General features: G+C 40.8%; 1 protein-coding gene across 1 annotated transcript in view; it reads right to left on the bottom strand.

Moving 5' to 3' along the window:
• Positions 1–13,016: 13,016 nt before the first annotated feature.
• Positions 13,017–23,619, bottom strand: part of LOC138353750 (mucin-3A-like) — an 82,109-nt gene continuing 71,506 nt past the window's right edge. The window contains exon 3 of the mRNA XM_069307146.1: positions 13,017–13,947. Coding sequence (XP_069163247.1) covers positions 13,017–13,947 — 931 coding nt within the window. The remainder of the gene's footprint in view (positions 13,948–23,619) is intronic.

Here is a 23,619-nt window from a genome sequence, read left to right as displayed (position 1 = left end):
TGAGGTGGATGGGGTGAGGTGGTATTTAATAGGGTATTAATTTCATCAACACAAGACAGAACACGAAACAATGGGTATTGAATAGAAGTGATTGTAGAAAGCCTATTGGTCCATATTTCTTGATGCTTCTATATTGGAGCGGAGTCTTGAGGTGGGTAGAATATAGTTGTGCATTAATTGGCTGTTGATTGCTGGTGTTGACTTCTTGATGTGTAGTGCCTCGCAAACGTCAAGCCGCCTGCTATCGCTGTATCTATCGATGATTTCTGTGTTGTTTACTAGGATTTCTCTGGCGATGGTTTGGTTGTGGGAAGAGATTATATGTTCCTTAATGGAGCCCTGTTGCTTATGCATCGTTAAACGCCTAGAAAGAGATGTTGTTGTCTTGCCTATATACTGGGTTTTTTGGAGCTTACAGTCCCGAAGAGGGCATTTGAAGGCATAGACGACGTTGGTCTCTTTTAAAGCGTTCTGTTTTGTGTCTGGAGAGTTTCTCATGAGTTGGCTGGCCGTTTTTCTGGTTTTATAGTAAATCGTCAGTTGTATCCTCTGATTTTTGTCTGTAGGGATAACGTTTCTATTAACAATATCTTTCAGGACCCTTTCCTCCGTTTTATGAGCTGTGGAAAAGAAGTTCCTGTAAAATAGTCTAATAGGGGGTATAGGTGTTGTGTTGGTTGTCTCTTCAGAGGTTGCATGGCGTTTCACTTTCCTTCTTATGATGTCTTCGACGAAACCATTGGAGAAGCCGTTGTTGACTAGGACCTGCCTTACCCTACCGAGTTCTTCATCGACTTGCTTCCATTCTGAGCTGTGGCTGAGAGCGCGGTCGACATATGCGTTAACAACACTCCTCTTGTACATATCTGGGCAGTCGCTTTTGGCATTTAGGCACATTCCTACGTTCGTTTCCTTAGTGTAGACTGCAGTGTGGAAACCTCCGCTCTTTTCCATGACTGTTACATCTAGAAAGGGCAGCTTCCCATCCTTTTCCATCTCGTAAGTGAAACGCAGCACGGAACTCCGCTCAAATGCCTCCTTCAGCTCCTGCAGATGTCTGACATCAGGTACCTGTGTAAAAATGTCGTCAACATACCTGCAGTATATGGCCGGTTTCAAGTTCATGTCGACTAAGACTTTTTGCTCGATGGTACCCATGTAGAAGTTTGCAAACAGGACACCTAGGGGAGAACCCATGGCGACCCCATCTACTTGCTTATACATGTTCCCATCCGGGCTCAGGAAGGGTGCCTCTTTAGTACAAGCTTGGAGTAGTTTCCTTAGGATATTTTCTGGTATGTCAAGAGGAGTACAGACTGGATCACGATACACTCTGTCGGCTATCATCCCGGTTGTCTCGTCCACAGGTACGTTGGTGAACAGCGATTCCACGTCCAACGAGGCTCTTATTCCTGTGGCCCGTGTGCCCCGCAGTAAGTCAACAAATTCCTTTGGCGACTTCAGGCTGAAGGCGCAAGGGACATAAGGAGTCAGCAGGCCGTTGAGTCGCTTCGCCAGTCTGTACGTGGGTGTGGGTATCTGGCTAATGATTGGCCGAAGTGGGTTTCCAGGCTTATGTGTCTTGACATTTCCATGCGCATATCCAGGTTTATATTCCCCAACAATCTTTGGCAGGTAGAGTCCTGATTTCTTGGCGTTCACAGTTTCGATTAGTTTGTTGACCTTTGTTGTTGGTCAACAACAAGCTTTGTTGTTGGTTAGTTTGTTGTCGCCAAAGGAATTTGTTGACTTGCTGCGGGGCACACGGGCCACAGGAATAAGAGCCTCGTTGGACGTGGAATCGCTGTTCACCAACGTACCTGTGGACGAGACAATCGGGATGATAGCCGACAGAGTGTATCGTGATCCAGCCTGTACTCCTCTTGACGTACCAGAAAATATCCTAAGGTAACTACTCCAAGCTTGTACTAAAGAGGCACCCTTCTTGAGCCCGGATGGGAACATGTAAGCAAGTAGATGGGGTCGCCATGGGTTCTCCCCTAGGTGTCCTGTTTGCAAACTTCTACATGGGTACCATCGAGCAAAAAGTCTTAGTCGACATGAACTTGAAACCGGCCATATACTGCAGGTATGTTGACGACATTTTTACACAGGTACCTGATGTCAGACATCTGCAGGAGCTGAAGGAGGCATTTGAGTGGAGTTCCGTGCTGCGTTTCACTTACGAGATGGAAAAGGATGGGAAGCTGCCCTTTCTAGATGTAACAGTCATGGAAAAGAGCGGAGGTTTCCACACTGCAGTCTACACTAAGAAAATGAACATAGGAATGTGCCTAAATGCCAAAAGCGACTGCCCAGATAGGTACAAGAGGAGTGTTGTTAACGCATATGTCGACCGTGCTCTCAGCCACAGCTCAGAATGGAAGCAAGTCGACGAAGAACTCTGTAGGGTAAGGCAGGTCCTAGTCAACAACGGCTTCTCCAATGGTTTCGTCGAAGACATCATAAGAAGGAAAGTGAAACGCCATGCAACCTCTGAAGAGACAACCAACACAACACCTATACCCCCTATTAGACTATTTTACAGGAACTTCTTTTCCACAGCTCATAAAACGGAGGAAAGGGTCCTGAAAGATATTGTTAATAGAAACGTTATCCCTACAGACAAAAATCAGAGGATACAACTGACGATTTACTATAAAACCAGAAAAACGGCCAGCCTACTCATGAGAAACTCTCCAGACACAAAACAGAACGCTTTAAAAGAGACCAACGTCGTCTATGCCTTCAAATGCCCTCTTGGGGACTGTAAGCTCCAAAAAACCCAGTATATAGGCAAGACAACAACATCTCTTTCTAGGCGTTTAACGATGCATAAGCAACAGGGCTCCATTAAGGAACATATAATCTCTTCCCACAACCAAACCATCGCCAGAGAAATCCTAGTAAACAACACAGAAATCATCGATAGATACAGCGATAGCAGGCGGCTTGACGTTTGCGAGGCACTACACATCAAGAAGTCAACACCAGCAATCAACAGCCAATTAATGCACAACTATATTCTACCCACCTCAAGACTCCGCTCCAATATAGAAGCATCAAGAAATATGAACCAATAGGCTTTCTACAATCACTTCTATTCAATACCCATTGTTTCGTGTTCTGCCTTGTGTTGATGAAATTAATACCCTATTAAATTAATACCACCTCACCCCATCCACCTCACTCAAATGTAGATATAAACAAATCGGAGATGTGTAAGTTCTATTCAGTTGTGTATGCGTAAACTAAAGTCTTTGAAAATGTAATAAGTTTTACGAAACGCGCTCAAGTGTCGCGTCACACTAGAAATAAAAATGAATTTTGGAGAATTGATTTTTGAATTACCACCTACAGTGAAAAGAAATGTACGAAAGATTAAGAAAATTCGTGTTAGAATTATTAATCTTACTTTTTCGGTCATATTTAATAATATATGTCTACAGGAAAGACTGCTACCAAAATATACTAATACATATATATTTATATATATATATATGTATATATATATATATATATATATATATATATATATATATATATATATATATATATATATATATATATATATATTATATATATATATATATTATATATATATATATATATATATATATATATATATATATATATATATATATATATATATATATATATATACTCCACACATCCCAGCAAACTTCATGTCATCAGATGACCTCCTGGGGGCCATCAAAGCATCCACCACCAGAACTCTTCCCCACATTCCTAAAGCAGCGCGCCCATTTGCAGCAGGGAAATATACAGACCTGCTAAGGAAAGTAAATGAACGGTCTGCAAATCTTAATGCTGCAGCCACCATCAAAGCATGGCATAATTTGCTCCTGTTTGGCAATATTTGCTTAGGCGTACCTGCAAGAGGAGGCAAGTCACTAGCTTCATCAGTCACTAGGGCAATAAATAATTTCCCCAGAGCTGACAACTTGATCCCCATCCCTCCTCAACGCAAAAACCGTCGTGGCAGACCCAAGAGTTCCAATGACAATTTTAAACTAGGAACACAAGTGACCAAAAAAATTGAAGAGGGCAACACAGTAGGGGCAATTAGGTTACTTACCAGCTTAAACACAATCGCCCCTAGAAATACCGCTACCACCAACTCGCTGAGAGAGAAGCACCCTCCTAGAGTACCATGGGAACCCACTGCTCAGGACACAAATGTCCCAGACATGGGACCTCTATTCCTCCAAGCGTCAGAGGTATACAAAGCCATCATGTCATTTCCGCCAGGCTCGGCAGGGGGATACACTGGAGTAAGACCTCAGCACCTCAAGGAGATGGTAAACCCAGTTCTCGGAGAAGTTGCCGAGACACTCTTGTCAGAGATCACGAAGTTTGTCAACGACTGCCTCTCTGGGTTGATCTCAGATACAATTAAACCCTTTTTCTTTGGAGCATCCCTTTGTGCCCTCAAGAAGAAAGATGGTGGAGTCAGACCCATTGCCGTGGGTAACACACTTCGGCGCCTTGTTGCTAGGGCAGCTGTCAGAAAAATCAGCATAGATGCTGCAACGATGCTTCGACCCCATCAACTAGGTTTTGGTGTCCCCCATGGCTGTGAAGCAGCAGCTCATGCAGCACGAGCCTATATCAAGCACCTCCCAGAAAATAAGGCATTAATTAAATTAGACTTTAAAAATGCCTTCAACCAGGTAAAAAGGGATGTGGTACTGGAAGCAGTTCGAACAAGCTTTCCTTCTCTACTCCCCTTCGTCTCAGCAGGGTACAGTAGGGAATCGACGCTGCTGTTTGGGGAACATGAAGTTGTTTCTGCAGAAGGTTTCCAGCAGGGAGACCCACTTGCCCCTTTTCTTTTTTGCATGGCTGTTAAAGAGGTCACAAGCAGGTTGACCAGCGAACTCAACATCTGGTTCCTGGACGATGGCACCCTGGCAGGGACACAGGAGTCCCTGCTAGAAGATCTACAGCTGGTGAAATCTAAGGGAGAGGAGTTAGGACTCACCCTAAACCCATTAAAGTGTGAAATCATCTCATCTAGCCAACCAACCATAGATGCAGTGCGAACCATATTGCCAGGAGCCCAAGTGATCGCTCCCACTGACAGTGTGCTGCTAGGGGCACCTCTGGGCTCGAGCGCCATTGAGGTAGTCCTCGAAGAAAAGCTGAACGACCTGAGGAGGATGGAGGGAAGAATAGGGGCTTTGGACGCCCACGATGCTTTGTACCTTCTCACAAGGTGCCTGGCTTTGCCCAGACTGACCTATTTCCTAAGGTGTGCTCCCTCCTTCGACAGCCCAAAATTAACAGAATATGACACACTCCTAAGGTCAATAACCGTGAAAGTGTTAAACCTCTCCCTGCAAGATGACCAATGGGACCAAGCAACGCTCCCAGTTAGACTCGGGGGAATAGGTATTCGCAAGGCGACCCAGTTAGCATTGCCAGCATTTTTATCCTCGACCAGTGCAACAGGTGAATTAGTTAAGGAAATACTACCGGAACACCTAAGAGACTCCATTGGGATTCATGATCCCAAATTCGCGGAAGGAGCCGGTCAGTGGGACACTCTCGTCAACTCTCATCCTCGACCGATTTTTCCAAATGACTGCAAACAGTCCAAATGGATAGCCCCATAGTGGAGAACATCGCCACATCATTGCTGGAGGCAGCTTCCAGGAAGGACATAGCGCGTCTTCTAGCTGTGCAAGCGCCCCATGCCGGGGACTTCCTGTTGGCAGTCCCTAATTCCGCCTTGGGTACCCGCCTGGACCATCGGACCCTAAGTATTGGTGTTGCTCTGCGCCTTGCCGCCCCTATCTCCACCGAGCACCGGTGTATTTGCGGAAAAGCACGGGCAGACCAATACGGCAGCCATGGTCTCATCTGTCGTAAGACACAGGGAAAGATTGCCAGACATGAAGCAGTCAATGACATCATCAAGAGAAGTTTGGCTTCAGCTGGGTGCCCAGCACAAAGGGAACCTCAGTTGTGCAGACCTGACAACATTCAAAAACGCCCAGATGGAGTCACCCTGCAGCCGTGGAGGGAAGGTAAACAGGTCGTGTGGGACTACACGTGTGCATCCACATTGGCTGATACCTATCTACCTTACAGCGCAGCTGAGAGAGGCGGGGCGGCCACCTTCAGGGAGACCCAGAAAACTAACAAGTACAGGGACCTAGAACGTTGGTACAGGTTCGTGCCAATAGGCTCTGAGACTCTGGGCGCCTGGGGTAAATGTGCACTTAAGTTCCTGAAGGAGCTGGGCGAGGAACTCATTGGGAAGACTAGAGACCCAAGAGCGGCCAGTTTTATGTTCCAGCGCCTCAGTGTCGCTGTTCAGAGGGGAAATGCGTGCTGTATCTTGGGTACGCACCCGACCCCCGAGGAGCTGGACGAGGTCTTCGAACACTGATTGGTATATTGTTATATAAGTGTGTGTTTTCTGTAAACTGTAGCATTGCAATAAAATCAAATAAAAAAAAATAATAGGGGTGGTAGGAGAGGAAAAGATTAAAGTATTCAGTGAGAATCCACAAGGTCTTCTCTGAACACTATTTATTTTCTTCTTCGAGGATGTGGGTCCCTTTAATTAAACCAGTGGTGGTACCCCTAAATATATATGTATATATATATATATATATATATATATATATATATATATATATATATATATATATATATATATATATATATATTTTTTTGTGTGACGATAATCTCTTTCAAGAGAGATTGAGCCTGCTCTTCCCTATATCATTTACGTCATTCTACAAGTACAAGATACTATATTGAAGATACGTCCACCAGTATCACAAACGTTTTGCCCAGGAAGCAAAGCGTACCTTGCACCACCCGACACGCCGGCTCCGCCCGTCGTCAACGAGCAAACTACCCATTCTCCGCCTGCCTGCTCCTGATTGGCTGGTGTATCGCCGACCGCACCTGCACCTGCACTCACGCCCTCTACCTGAGTCGACGTCTGGGCCAGCTTACGCCGTACTCCTCAGAATATCTCTGTGCTCTTTGAAGTTGACATCTCTCTCTGGTAGACTAAGCCCTGGCTGTCGTGTACTAAGGGAGGTGGCAGCTCAAGCTAGTATTCTCAGCACCTGATTATCATTATTATTGTCTTGCACATTATTTTGTTTTAGAGTAAATTTCACACCTATTAATTATTCATGTTGTTTTGTTTGTTGACTTCTTTTGAATTTTACATAAGCCAAGGGATTGTCTTTGTTCATATCTTGTTTTCTAAAGTAATTAAAATTTCATTGTTTATATTTTGTGTTTTGTGTGTCTTCCCATTACCTTACCACAGACAAACAGGCAAGCAGTCTCTTTTTTTTTCTGTAAGTGTGACAAGGCATTGCCACCTGCCATTGGAGGACTGCCGAACATCAACACTCCAACACTTTACCGTCACATTTCATGGGGGCCTGTCCACGGAACTTCACTCAGGTACTAGTACCAGACCGTAAATTTGTGGTAAGCGTACTTGGCTTTGGTACAGTAGCTTTTCACTATTTTCAATATTCAATTTTATTTTCATATGGTGCTGTGTATATTGTGCATTCCGAGAGTAGCATATGGTGAGTGTGAGACAACTTTGGATTACGTGGTGACTGTAGGCCTCAGTCATTCTCTTAATTGGTCATCTCTCCCTCCGTGTTATTACTCGTGTTTACCATCTTTTGTCCCTAGGATATTTCTCATATTTTCGGCAGATCATCATATTGGTACCCTGGTACTGTGGTCTGTCCCCGGGTCAAGTGCACCTAATCTTCTGCAATCCGACGGTAGGAGGATAAAGAGGGCCATAGTTCCTCTCGCACGAACTTTAGTTGCTGAATTGGGACCTCAGCAGCAGTTCTCGTCACCAGTTGACACCTCGCACCCCTACACGTCAGTCAGAGATGATGATGATATTTACCTAGGTAGGGAATTAGCTTTCTTTTTTCAGAGCACAAAAGTTCGCTAATTCTGTAAGTATCATATTTCATTCCAGTGGGAAAAACTTGCTTATGTCCTATAGAGACTCGGCAAGGTATGCCTACATCCTTGGACTACCAAATTCACTTTTGAGGCAATTAAATGTTTCATTTGTTTTAGAAACTCAGTTTCGCTTGTTTAGTAGGATTTTCTTGCCCTTATCCTCTTACATGAGTACCGGGTACAAGATTTCCTGCGACCTTGATTTATTAATCATTTACCATCTTGAAATTAACATTAATTGTTAACGATTCCACAGGATAGGTACCAGTTGCCACGTTGTCCTGTTTCTGACATTCACCATATCACAACAGTATATTCGTTGAACATTTATTTGCAAATTTCACCATTTTTCGTCTCCAAGCTTTCCGTGCAGATCCAGCAAGTGAAATAGGGAACTTAAGTCGTGCCAAGAGGACTGAATTACAAACTCTTGCACATGAGTATCAACTAGATGTTCCCCATGGAGCCAACAAAAATGAACTGCATAACCTGTTACTGGATCATCTCTTAGAGGAAGGTAAGATTGACTCTGAAACTCACGAAACTTACTCTATTGCAGATAAACCTGATTTGGCAACGATGAAACTCAAACTAGAACTTGCCAAGATCGAGAGAGAACAACAAAGGGAAGCAGCTGCAATACGAAAGGAAGAAAAAGAACGAGAAGCTGCAATACGAAAGGAAGAAAAGGAACGAGAAGCCGCCCTGGCAAAAGAAGCTCTACAACTGAGGAAAGAGGAAGCCGCCTTGAGGAAAGAAGAACAGGCACGTGAAATCGCCCTCAAGGAACGTGAAACTGCAATACTCCGTGAGCTTGAGCGAGTACAGCTTGAAGCAAAATATCGTCACCTGGAGATGCAACGCGAGCATGACAAACAGCAAGCTGCTATGGCTATGGAATGTCGTCAACAAGAATTCGCGTTGGAAACTACACACCTCACTCAACGCCAGCAAGCTGCCGCCAGTCTTCCAGTAAGTTTCAATATCTCCCATGCAAGTAAGTTAATGCCACCATTCGTAGAGACAGAAGTCGACGTATTTTTTACCACCTTTGAGACCCTTGCTAATCAACTTAGTTGGCCTGCCGACCAATGGGCTACCCTTCTCAGAGTACATCTCACAGGTAGAGCTGCAGTTACACTCAGTACTTTGGCGTCTGAGAATGACTACCAGACTCTGAAACAAGCAGTGTTGGACGCCTACCTTCTCTCCACCGAAAGCTACCGAAGAAAATTCCGTGACCACCTAAAGGCAAGTACCACTACCTTTCTAGAATTTGCTAATACCAAAAGGAGATATTTTATGAAATGGCTGGAAGCAGCACATGTCTCTACCTTTGCAGAACTCGTCAACCTCATGCTAGTTGAAGAATTCTTGAGGCGTGTGCCGCCTCCTGTCCGTTTATACTTAGCAGATAAAGAAGAGACCGCCTACCTAAAGTGTGCTAAGTCGGCTGACACTTACAGCCTCATCCACCGGCTGACACCAGAACCACCTTCCAGTAAGAAGTCTTGGTACAGTTACGAGAAAGTGAGTACCGATCAAGCTGGCTCGCAATTGTACTGTAAGTATTGTAGACTCTATGGACATACCATAGATAAATGTGGTAAGTCTCAATACAAAGGTAATACTGAATCCACTAAACCCAAACAGACTCCTCCTAAGTCCGGTAAGCCTGTGATGAATGTTGGTGTTCATGTTAATGATCTTTCTCTCTTCAGTAACCACCTGTATCCTGGAACTGTCTCTACCAACGGTTCAGATCCGGAGGGACGTTTCAAACTGAAGATCTTGAGGGACACAGCGGCTCTTCAATCAATCCTTTTGAAATCAGCTGTGCCCAACATCGCCTACACCGGGGAAACCGTCTTCATCACTGACCTCACTGCTACCACTCCTTATCCTCTCGCCAGAGTCCACCTGGATTGTCCCTTCGTGACCGGAGAAGTCCAAGTCGCCATCAGGGAAAAGCCTTTTCCCATGCCTGGAGTGCAACTTCTCCTGGGCAACGACTTGACAGAAGACCTGCAACCGACCAACCTGATCGTCATGGACAAACCCCAGGTGTGTACCTCTGTAATGGATAATCCCATCTTTGAGTATGTTCCAGCAAAGGTTCAAGAGAGTGATGAAGTTTCTCCTCCGGTTTTGGTGACCACCCGTGCACAAGCTGCACGACCACAGCCAGCTGACTCTACTGCTACCGCTGTCCCTCAAGACCCTCTGAAACTACCCCCGAATCTTACCACGTTGGAGTTCCGTAAGTTACAGAGGGAAGATCTTACCTTGACACCATTATTCTTCCAGGCTGAGACTCAACCTGACAGTATTCCTGGGTTCTTCCTAGAGAACGAGTTGCTCTACCGCAGATACAGACCCAGCAACTGAAGGAGGAGGACGATTGGGCCAACGTCGAACAACTAATGATTCCTGCCAGCCTGCGGCCCACTATTCTACACCTGGCCCACGGAGCACTTTCGCACTACGGATTTAACAAGACCTACCACGGAATCCGTCAAGACTACTACTGGCCAGGTATGGTAAATAGCGTCAAACAGTGTCATACATGTCAGATGGCAGGTAAACCGAACATCTCTATCCCCAGAGCACCACTGACACCCATCCAGGTGCCTGCGGAACCTTTCCACAGACTTATTATAGACTGTATTGGTCCTTTACCTCGGACCAGTTCTGGTAACGCCTATATACTAACCATCCTGTGTCCTACCACCAGATTCCCCCTAGCAGTTCCAGTAAAGAACATTAGGCTGCTACGGTGGTGAAACACTTATTGAAGATCTTCACCCAGTATGGATTTCCAAGGGAGGTTCAGAGCGACTGTGGCACCAACTTCACCAGTGATCTCTTCAAGAGGACACTGGAAGAGTTCAACATCACACAGGTATTGTCCATCCCCTATCATCCTGCTTCACAGGGTTCTCTTGAGCGTAGTCATCAGACTATTAAAGCACTCCTGAAGAAGTTTTGCACTGAAACCTCTAAGGATTGGGATAAGCAAATAGATTTAATCATGTGTATATTTAGAAGTCTTCCCAATGAGTCTCTAGGAGTATCTCCTTATGAGATGCTCTACGGACGTAAGTGCCGTACTCCTCTCAAGCTTTTGAAGACTCTCTACATGATGCCACCTTCAGTGAGCATCAGAATGTGCCCCAGTTTCTTCAAAACCTACAACACATTCTAGAGAGGGTGCATAACTTTGCTAAGGATAATCTATTGAAAGCACAGGAGAGGATGAAGACTCATTACGACCAGAACAGCAAAGTAAGGAAATTTAAACCGGGAGACTTCGTGTTGGCCTATTTCCCTATCCCAGGTTCTCCTTTGCAAAACAGGTTTTCAGGACCCTACCGCATCAAGGAGTGCAGAAACAACCACAACTACGTTCTTGAGACTCCAGATAGGCGGCGGAAGACCCAGTTGTGCCACGTCAACCTCCTGAAGCTATATAACGGTACTCCTCCCACTGTGTTAGTTGCATATTCTACCTTTAAAGGTCCATACATCCACAATGAGACCTTCCCTGCTTCTCCTCCCGAAAGCACTGACACTGAGTCAGCACTTTCCAATTCGGAAATTCTCCCTGATCTTCATAACTATTTTCAGGACCATAATAGTGCTCCTTTGCCATATTCTAATCCTATTCTCGCCTCGCCAGATATCACGAAGCCTTTCATCCTCCATGTCGACGCCAGTGGTACCGGCATCAGGGGTGACCTAATGCAACAACGAGGCGAGGAGAATATACCTGTTAGCAACCACAGCTACAAGGAACTACAGCACAATCGATAGGGAGCTACTCATCGTCCTGAACTTGCAGCACTTCAAACAATACCTGAAAAGTGCTCGGTCTACCACCATCAACACGGACCACAACACCCTACACCTCCTGCAGCAAGCCCAATTCAACACTCGACTGCTTGTACAATGGGCTTGATATCTACAGAATTTCAACCTGGAGATCTCTACATCAAGGAGTCTGACAACATCATAGCCGACGCCCTCTCCAGAGTCTATGAAGTAGAGGCAACTCCACCTATCACTCTACCACATGAAGACGTAACTTCTTCCGGAACCGCAGGCTTCGGGGGAGAGTTGTGACGATAATCTCTTTCAAGAGAGATTGAGCCTGCTCTTCCCTATATCATTTACGTCATTCTACAAGTACAAGATGCTATATTAAAGATACGTCCACCAGTATCACAAAACGTTTTGCCCAGGAAGCAAAGCGTACCTTGCACCACCCAACACGCCGGCTCCCCGCCCGTCGTCAACGAGCAAACTACCCATTCTCCGCCTGCCTGCTCCTGATTGGCTGGTGTATCGCCGACAGCACACCTGCACCTGCACTCACGCCCTCTACCTGAGTCGACGTCTGGGTCAGCTCACGCCGTCCTCCTCAGAATATCTCTGTGCTCTTAGAAGTTGACATCTCTCTCTGGTATACTAAGCCCTGGCTGTCGTGTACTAAGGGAGGTGGCAGCTCTAGCCAATATTCTCAGCACCTGATTATTATTGTCTTGCACATTATTTTATATTAGAGTAAATTTTCACATCTATTAATTATTCATGTTGTTTTGTTTGTTGACTTGTTTTGAATTTTACGTAAGCCAAGGGATTGTCTTTGTTTATATCTTGTTTTCTAAAGTAATTAAAATTTCATTGTTTATATTTTGTGTTTTGTGTGTCTTCCCATTACCTTACCACAGACAAACAGGCAAGCAGTCTCTTTTTTTTGTAAGTGTGACAAGGCATTGACACCTGCCATTGGAGGACTGCCGAACATCAACACTCCAACACTTTACCGTCACAATATATATATATATATATATATATATATATATATATATATATATATATATATATATATATATATATATATATATATATTCTACAATATGAGATGGTTGGATAAGATATGTTAGGCATATTATCTGTGGGAACCGGGTAGCCATAATTATTACCTGGGTTGTAACAGATGACAAAGTTAATCCCAGGAACTAGAAACCAATCATAAGTAGTGAAGTGTCATAAGAAGTGTCATAAGAAGTGTCATAAGAAGTGTCATAAGAAGTGTCATAAGGAGTGTTATAAGGAGTGTTATAAGAAGTGTCATAAGAAGTGTCATAAGAAGTGTCATAAGGAGTGTTATAAGAAGTGTCATAAGAAGTGTTATAAGAAGTGTCATAAGAAGTGTCATAAGGAGTGTCATAAGAAGTGTCATAAGAAGTGTCATAAGAAGTGTCATAAGAAGTGTCATAAGGAGTGTTATAAGAAGTGTTATAAGAAGTGTCATAAGAAGTGTCATAAGGAGTGTTATAAGAAGTGTCATAAGAAGTGTCATAAGAAGTGTTATAAGATGTGTCATAAGAAGTGTTATAAGAAGTGTCATAAGAAGTGTCATAAGAAGTGTTATAAGATGTGTCATAAGAAGTGTTATAAGAAGTGTCATAAGAAGTGTCATAAGGAGTGTTATAAGAAGTGTCATAAGAAGTGTCATAAGGAGTGTCATAAGTGTCATAAGGAGTGTCATAAGAAGTGTCATAAGAAGTGTCATAAGGAGTGTTATAAGAAGTGTCATAAGAAGTGTCATAAGAAGTGTCATAAGAAGTGTCATAAGAAGTGTCATAAGGAGTGTCATAAGAAGTGTTATAAGAAGTGTCATAAGAAGTGTAATAAGTGTCATAAGGAGTGTCATAAGAAGTGTTATAAGAAGTGTCATAAGGAGTGTCATAAGGAGTGTCATAAGAAGTGTCATAAGAAGTATCAAAAGGAGTGTCATAAGGAGTGTCATAAGAAGTATCATAAGAAGTATCATAAGAAGTGTCATAAGGAGTGTCATATGAAGTGTCATAAGAAGTATCATAAGGAGTGTCATAAGTGTCAAAAGAGGTGTCATAAGTGTCATAAGGAATGTCATAAGAAGTGAAACTAAAAAAGCATTGTTAGCATTCTGTTGAAAGACAAAGAGTTAGGGATGATACGATTGAATTATATAAATGAATAATAGTGTATAACAAAGAAGACATTAATAAGGACATTACAGATGAATAATAGTGTATAAAAAAGACATTAATATCATCACAAAATAGAATTAATAATGTTATTAATATCATCACAAAATATATGATCACAAGATAGAACACGCAGCACACGTTGGATGAGTTTAGGTAGAGGAAAGACCTGAGGTAAATACTTGTGGGGAGAACTGACTCGTAAGATTTATATATTTAGCAATTTTTAATCATAAGAAGTGATTCTAATTAATAAGTGATAAATAAGTGATTCTAAGTGATAAATTCTATTTTATAATTTATATTTAATTTATATGGTAATTTATTTCTTACTTTAATTTATTTGTTTCGATAGCGGACTGTATGATGTTTAAAGTGGACTATGAGTTTAATCCCAGAAATCGTTTCCTTCACAAGCTGAGGGGTTTATATTACATAGCCTATCAATCGAAATTATAGATTCCTAGACATGTACTTCAAATGTTAATATTAGGTTATACTACACTACAATGTAAACTTTAAGCCTTATCTGACTAAGAAGACTTCTACATTAACGGGTGTAGAATACGTGAGCAGCCAGCTACAGTCAGGTCTGGTGCTGGTGGTGTGGTAATGGACAGGCTGGGGTGGACAGTAACGTCATCTTCACGCCACAATAGTAACTTCACTTCCCAATTACCTGCCGACGAATCACACTGTAAATTTTGCCACATATAAATTATTTACATGTATATTAATAATACTCGTTAATGAAAGAGATGAGAATACTGCTCACGCTGGTGTTTGTTGTTTATTTACGGCCTAACCATATCAGTAAATTATATAAAGACTAGAGCGGTAGAAATCGCTTAGGTTACTGTACGGATACATTGCCTTTTCTGGATATGATGGTGTCGATTTGTGCTGTCTAACTCTTCGATAATAACTTGTACAAATAATCAAGATGGCAACACGACATGTTTGAATGGTCCCGGGTTTAAATGGCTACTGGCTCCTCTCCCACTCACGCATCCGGTGTAACACCAGGGGGCCGGATTCAGGAAGGTACTTACGAAGGTTTTTCCTCTTAGCTACGAATGTTTTCCTTCTTAGCGCCTTCGTGGCGGCTACGTCGGTATTCAAGTAGCTACACTAAGTGGAAAAACCTTTGTAAGTTCATTCCGGGATCTAAGTGTGGTTTCGATCACTCGTAGCTCTACGTAAACGGGATATAACTCAATTTTTCTCTACTACATAACACTGGGATCGATTTTAAGATTTTGGAACATAAACAAAAGATTATAGCTGGTGAATCTAGTGAAGAGAAGTCTTTCGTGTTAGTTATATATGCATTCTCTGCTTGAAACTTGAAGTAAATATGTGTTTGATGATAATAGAATTAGTTTTATAATAGCAACGTATTATGCCCGTAGTTATTAAGTAAATAAACACTGGTGAACATGAAATATGAGAGAAGGTGATGAGCCCTGCCTGATGGGATCATTTACTATCACCAAATGCCCCTGTTCACCTAGTAGTAAGGGTGTACCTTAGCTATACATACCCATTTCTAATTTATTTAGTTTGGTTTGATTTTGAAATTAAATCTGGGTGAGACATAAAATAAAAATATGCTGCACAAATGATGTTAGGTAAAGTGAAGGGTAAAAATGTCAAAAACTTTATTCATTGAATACTTAAAGCTATAATTATGACTATATAGACTATTAAAAAAGAGAGAGGGAAGTAGGGGTCCAAGACCTATTCCTGTTATACAATTTGGGTGTGGAACAAATAATTATCAAAAGAAGACACCATGCCGGATAGGCTATGTAGCAGTAATGCAGTGAGGTGAGGCAGCTAGTTATTTGAGAAATGCTTATTTTATTTACCTTATAAGCTGAGGCAACTTATTTTATTTGAGGAATACTCAGCTGATTCCTCTACATTTAGCATGGAACAAATTTGTGTCCAAGACCTCTTCCTGTTACACAATTTGGCTGTGTATAACCAAACTAGAAGTGCTCTACAAATCAAGGGACCCAGAATGTGGAATGACCTCCCGAATCATGTCAAAGGCTGTACCTCTCTCAACCAGTTTAAGAGTTAAACCAAGTACTGCCTAATTAACTCCATGTAACCTAACTTACCTCCTAAATGTCAACCCATGTCTTGCTATTTTTTAAACAACGCTGTTCTCCAACATGTGCAATTGCTGATTTATGCTATGTTAACCCCTTTTTTGTATTTTTTATTCCTTCTTTCAACACAATTTATACCTAATCCCGATTACTATTAAGTTTTAGTCTGTGTTTTTTCCCCCACACCTTGCGCGAAATGCTATGAGTATTAGTGGCTTTAGGTATTGTATGTACTAGCTCTGTCTATAAATCCAACATTATGTTTGTAAATCAACTGTATTTACTTTTCCTGAATAAAATGTATTTATTATTTACTTTTTAATCAGTAAGTATTAAAAGAAGGCACCAAGCTGGGAAGGCTATGTAGCACCATTGTGTGTAACAATAAACCAATTTTTTTTTTAACAAATAATGCACCTGTATGGGAAAACAAATCCTGTCAGCTGTAAAAATATTGATGCAGTTATTTAAATGAAAAATATAATGAAAGAAATATTACTGGTTTATTTTTATCCTATCTTTTTGTACCGTACAGTATATCCAAGGAAGTGAAAAATTGAGACATAATGTACAATTTAATGAATGATTAGCACGGATTAGCAGTTCAAAAGAAATATGACTATTACATATCAACATGAGATCTTAATGATCCATGGTCAACATGATTTAATAAGGATAATACAGTACTGAATTTGTAATAATACAAACTATAATTTAAAATCTTTATTACTGATTTTTTTTATTAAGAAGATTAGGTATACACAGCAATGTACTATCACCCTATTCTATATGGAATATTACACAGTGTAGATAAAAAACTAGCTATAAGTTTAACTAATATTCCCATCTCACAGGATGGTTAGACATACTGTACATGGAATCAATTTAGAAAATACCAGCCTCAATACAAAAAACTAATCAACTCTAACTAAACAATTCTTCCCGATTTTCACAAGAGGTAAACACTGAATCATGGAAACATTATATTATAATTACTCTTACCAGTTTCTACCAGACTCCTCTCAAACAATGTATTTTTAAACATGTTTAGGTATACACAGCAATGTGCTGCTTCCCTATTCTGTATAAAGGACCACACAGTGTAGATCAAAAACCAGCTACAAGCTCATCCAACATCCTCACCTCACAGGATGGCCAGTCATACATGGAATTAGGAGAGAATAAAATACTTAATGTATTAGCCTCCACTGGCAAAATCTGGGTGCAGCTCAAGAATATCTTCCAATATTCCTGAGTGTATGAAGTAATTACAGAGCTCAAAATACCTCATACCATTTGGTATGAAGTCACTGATAACAGGGCAATCACAGATATAGTGTTGGAGAGTATGTTCTCTCAAGTAGGACTGAAAACAGATGTTTTTTTCCACCAAGAGGGCTATAAACCCATGGAACTGCCTACCTGCTGAAGCCGTAAATGCCAAATTCCAGCTAAAAAATTTCATTAAGACAATTGGCGGGCCCTTTAACAAGCCGCCTGCTTTCTGTCCTCTTCGAGGCCACTAGATAGTTAGTGGCCCTTGGGTAAATTCAGTAAATATATACAATAATTGTCAGCGCATCTTCCGAGCAACAAGGACAGCTACACAGTATCTCTTAGAATTACGTAGGTAAACAACAAATGTAACATATTTGTTTAATACAATGTCGGTGCTGGCTGTAGAAGTTGAAAAAACATTGTTTTACTTCGAAATATACTAATTTTATAAGAAAATTCGACGTAAATAGGAGGCAGTAGAGCTCCGATAAGCCAGCGCTAAATCTTCAATATGAAGAATGTTGCTGCTCTCTGATTGGCCAAACGAAACACAGTAGTGACCTCTATCGGCACTCAGGTGAACCAACAATTTTCTTCCTAAGTGGACCTTATTGAATCGCACCTAAGCATCTTCTTAGGACACACTTAGGAACCTTCGTAGCAAACCCACTTACGTAGAAATACACAGAGCTTCCTGAATCTAGGTCCAGATGTCATTTTATCGAGAAGTGGAAAGAGGGCTCATATTAATCTATTTTAGTACTGATAATTAAGTTCATTCAAGGGAAATGTTTTTATGATGTTTACAATCTAGAGACTGATGTTTTGAGAAGAACCGCCAATATTATTTGCTGGTGAATTTAATGGCTACATGGCAATGATTCCCCATTTTCTTCTGAGGAAAATTCCACTGGAGCTTCGTTTTCTATAAATAATTAAAGCACTATTTTCTAGGGTTAATTTGTAAGTACAAAACAGCAGCAATATTATCTGCCTATTTCATTAATTGTTAGTAAATGGTGTCGATTTTATCTGACAATACTGGTTGCTGGTTTAAACATTACGATATCCAAAGTTGCGTACGACCCCAATGTAGGCTAAAGCTACAGCACCCACCACTGATGGCCAGTTGACTCAAACACCCTAGCAAGCTGGTCTGATATGTGCCAGACGGTGTTTACTGGTGAAAAATGTAAAGTGCTCAACATTGGAAATGTATATTTAAAGTTAAACTATTAATTTGAGCACTACAATTCTGTCAAGAGATAACAAGGAGATTGAGATATGGCTAATAGCATGAAACCAGGCAAGTAATGTACACACACTATTAGGAAGACAAATAATAATAATAATAATAATAATAATAATAATAATTATAATAATAATAATAATAATAATAATAATTATAATAATAATAATAATAATAATAATAATAATAATAATAATAATAATAATAATAATAATAATAATAATAATAATAATAATAATAATGTATGTTTATGGAAAGTACTTACATACAAGAAGAAAGTTGCGTTGCTAGATAGAGCTAGTGTATACAATGCCTGAAGCTACTAACAGCTTTTCGGGCAAATATAATACTGGGTTTAATATACATGTAGAGCTTGTGAATTTTGATCGGAGAAAGATGCGCTACTTGTACACCTCACGAGCTAGTTCCATTCATGCCAGCTGCAGGCAGTTCGCGTCACCGTCCTTGAGAAGAGACATTGAGAAACAAAGGCGTTCACCGCTGACCACAGAGATGATACCAACACTGAACTATACCAAACCATTACCACCTATGAAGAAAACTATTCACTCACGAAATAAGAAGAATACGATGTGATTTAATACGTGTTTAAAATTAATAGAAAAACATATCAATGTATTGAGGCTAAATATTTAATATTTAATCTAGCGACAAAAATATTAAACTGCTGATTACAGTGTGGTACAAAAAAAATATTCAGGCAGATTAGACAAGCGCGTCTCCCGATAACGAGGAGTGCACTACGCAATACAACACCATATACGGTTAAAAAACTATCAACCTACTTTCGATCTAATGGTCTGTTGCTGTTTGTGTTACTGTGTAATCACTTGTAGAATATAAACATGGCTTAACATGGGCGAAGCGGAGCTGAGGGTAAGAATCCAGTTGTTTTTACGATTGTCTTAATGAGTTATTTGTAACGTATTTGTTTCTCTCTCCTTTATGTCTCATTTGCATATTGAGAATACAGGTTTGTGGAGAATGTCTTGCTTTAATTTATTCACTTGTGTATTTGTTTGCTTATATACAAGTGACGATATTTCACAAGTATTAACGTTCGAAACTTTCCAGATTTTCGAAAAGCTGATTTCAATAGCCTAAGAATTTTTTGGGGGCAAATAGATTTGAAAGTCTTGGGCATGGGGGGTGTCCCGGACTTGGAGAGGGACATGAACCCAGAGATAGGGGACGTAAAAGGGGATTTCGATGTGGATTCATAATATAACTTATTTAAGAATATTCTAAGCAAAGCACAGGAACGTAGTATACCATACAAATTGAATATATCGAATACTAATGACCCAAAGTGAATAACAAAGGATTTGAAAAACCTTATACGTAAAAAAGAGAGCGTGGTACAAAAGATTTCTAATTTGGGGAATTAACTTAGTCATCCTACGCTGGACACGTTCAAGTGAATTTATATTCATTCTATAGTATGGCGACCAAAACTGAACTGCATAATCTAAATGGGGCATAATCTAACCAGAGCAAGATACAGCTGAAGAACAACACCAGGTGTCTTGTTACTAACGCTTCGATTAATAAATCCCAGTGTCCTATTTGCCTTATTATGAACATTCAGGCATTGATCCTTTTGTTTTAAATTCTTACTAATCATAACTCCTAGATCCCTTTCGCAATCCGACTTCGCAATCTCAACACCATCTAAGCAATCTCAACACCATCTAAACGGTCAGGAAAAACAACAGAGTAGCCCACACCGTCCGCAGACTTAGATCCATCAGTGAAGATGGAGTGAGAGTGCAAAGAAAAGTGCTCAAGGAAAAGGCGTTTCAGAACCATAGGAGGGGTAAAAGCTTTAATGATGCGGGGTCAAGGACGTACAAAATGTTGGAAGGGGGACTTTCCACGGGATTCCTCCCTTGCTCCTAACTAATTCAATGGCTGTCCTGAATCTCTGAATACGGCAAATGAATTAGATGTTCTTAGGGCGTCTGTTTAAATGGATATAAATTATATAATAAATAAATAAATGGCTGTCCTGAATCTCTGAATACGGCAAATGAATTAGACGTTCTTAGGGCGTCTGTAGAATGGATATAAATTCACTTGAACGTGTCCAACGTAGGATGACTAAGTTAATTCCCCAAATTAGAAATCTTTCATATGAAGAAAGATTAACAAAGCTTAAGTTGCATTCACTGGAAAGGCGAAGAGTTAGGGGTGACATGATAGAGGTTTACAAGTGGATGAATGGACATAACAAAGGGGATATTAATAGGGTATTAAAAGTATCAACACAAGACAGAACACGAAACAATGGGTATAAATTGGATAAGTTTAGATTTAGGAAAGACTTGAGTAAATACTGGTTCAGTAACAGGGTTGTTGATTTGTCGAACCAATTGCCGCGTAACATTGTGGAGGTGGGGTCCCTCGATTGTTTCAAGCGCGGGTTGGACAAGTATATGAGTGGGATTGAGTGGTTATAAATAGGAGCTGCCTCGTATGGGCCAATAGGCTTTCTGCAGTTGCCTTTGTTCTTATGTTCTTATGATCATATGTGGCATTCTTCCAAGAAAGTCTTCCAAGATGCAGTCTCCGTGGTGTAGTGGATCAGGTGATCCATTTGGGGTCAGGTGAAGTCACAGTGAGAGGTTGTGTTAACCGGAGCTCCTGAGTGTTGTTATATTATCATAGCAATATGGAAGTTGTCGTGAAGGACCTGGTGACTCTAGTGGGAGTCCTGAGGACAGAGTTGGACTCTCTGCGGGAGGAGGTGCGTCAGCTTAAAAAACAACGAGAAGTAACGAAGGAGGAGACCAGCAGTAAAGGGACCTCGTCTTGGAGAGTTGCGAAAGACAGGGGCCTTAAGAAGACTTTGATAAAGCCGCCTTCAAACGCCATAGCAACTTCAAATTCATTTGACGTTTTGGAGGACGAGTGCTGTGGAGAGACTGTGGATCGCGCAAAAGGGAAAGCAACGAAGAGAAAGGAAGCGCAGGCCCCTCAGAAAGTAAAGGAAGTACCTAAGCAAACATTAGTTGTGGGAGATTCCCAGATAAGGTATTTGGATAGAACGTTTTGTGCTAGAGATAGGGGGAACAGGTTAAGGGTTTGCTATCCCGGAGCTGGCATTGGTGATATTATAAACAACATGAATGATATTATGGCTGGTAATGGGAACAATCCCATTATTTGCATTAGCGTGGGAGGAAATGATGTTGGTCGAGTCAGGAGTGAGGAACTGATTCAGAGGTATAAAACAGCCATAGAGTTAGTTAGGAGCAAGGGAGGAATCCCGATCATATGTGGCATTCTTCCAAGAAAGGGAGTGGGAAATGAATGGATATCGAGGGCACTTGGTGTCAATTGCCGGCTGGAAAGATATTGCAAATCAAATGCAATATCTTTCATAGACAACTGGGAACACTTCTATGGAAGAAATGAAATGTATGCTCGTGATGGGGTGCATCTATCGAGAGCTGGGGTTGTTGCTGTTGCGAACTCGCTAGAAGAAGTGGTTAGAGGTGTTTGTTTGGGTTTAAACTGTTAGTAGATAGAGGTATGGGAATTGATTTGGAGGAAGGAGGTAATAAAAGTATGTGTTTGTGGGAGAAAGGAATTGGCAAAACGATCAGGGAAAGAGAAGGTCCGCAAAATAACAATTCACTTAGGGTATATTACACTAACAGTAGAAGTCTAAGAAATAAAATTAACGAATTAAATGCTCTTGTCTCCACAGAAAAAATAGATATTATTGCACTTACCGAAACGTGGATGAATGTAGAAAATAGAGAACTATTAGCTGAATATCAAATATATGGATTTAAACTATTTCACACAGATAGATATATTAGACGAGGAGGTGGAGTAGCCATATATGTTAGGGACAATTTGAAATGTAGTCTCAAAGAGGGAATCAAAACAGAGCCACACACAGAAACTATTTGGATTGAATTAAACGAAAAAGCTAATAATATTATAATAGGAGTAATATATAGGCCACCAAATTTAGACAGAATGGAAGCAAAGCATCTATGGGATGAAATATCTAGAGCATCTAGATCTAACAGTATTTATGTCATGGGTGACTTTAATTTTAGCGGAATAAACTGGTTGAACAAAACAGGGAATAGTGAAGCAGAAGATTTTCTAGAATTAATTGACGATTGCTTTCTTACGCAACACATTAAGGAACCAACACGGGAAAATAATATTTTAGATTTAGTGTTAACTAACAGGGAAACGCAAATTAATGACATCGAAATAGGGAGTGAGCTAGGGAGCAGTGATCACAAAGAAATCAGATTTAGCATAGAATGGAATAGACCAGTAGGAGAAAATTCTGTTAAAGTGCCAGATTTTCGAAAAGCTGATTTTAATAGCCTAAGAAATTTTTTGGGTCAAATTGATTGGAAAGGCTTGGGTATGGGGTGTGGGCCGGTCTTGGAGCGAGACATGAACCCAGCGATAGGTGACTTAAATGGGGATTTCGATGTGGATTCAATATATAACTTATTTAAGAATATTCTAAACAAAGCACAGGAACGTAGTATACCATACAAATTGAATAGATCGTATACTAATGACCCAAAGTGGATAACAAAGAATTTGAAGAACCTTATAGGTAAAAAGAGAGCTTGGTACAAAAGGATTAAAAATGGGGAGGTCACTTTAGAACAGGAATTCGTACAACTGGTTAGAAATGTTAAAAAAGAGATAAGGAAAGCAAAAAGGAACTATGAAGTTCGCATAGCAGGGCAAGCAAAGACAAATCCTAAAGGGTTTTTTCAGTTATATCGTACTAAGACTAGGGAAAGGATAGGTCCATTAAAAACTGAGACAGGTCAAATAACAGATAGTGATGAAGAGATGAGTAGTATTTTTAATAAATATTTTGTATCTGTATTTACTAAAGAGGAACTTAACAATATGCCTTCAGCCGAACAAG

The sequence above is a fragment of the Procambarus clarkii genome, chromosome 59, assembly GCF_040958095.1.
Source record: "Procambarus clarkii isolate CNS0578487 chromosome 59, FALCON_Pclarkii_2.0, whole genome shotgun sequence".
Lineage (NCBI taxonomy): Eukaryota > Metazoa > Arthropoda > Malacostraca > Decapoda > Cambaridae > Procambarus > Procambarus clarkii.
Note: the sequence above shows the minus strand (reverse complement) of the source record. Positions and strands in the feature narration are given on the sequence as shown.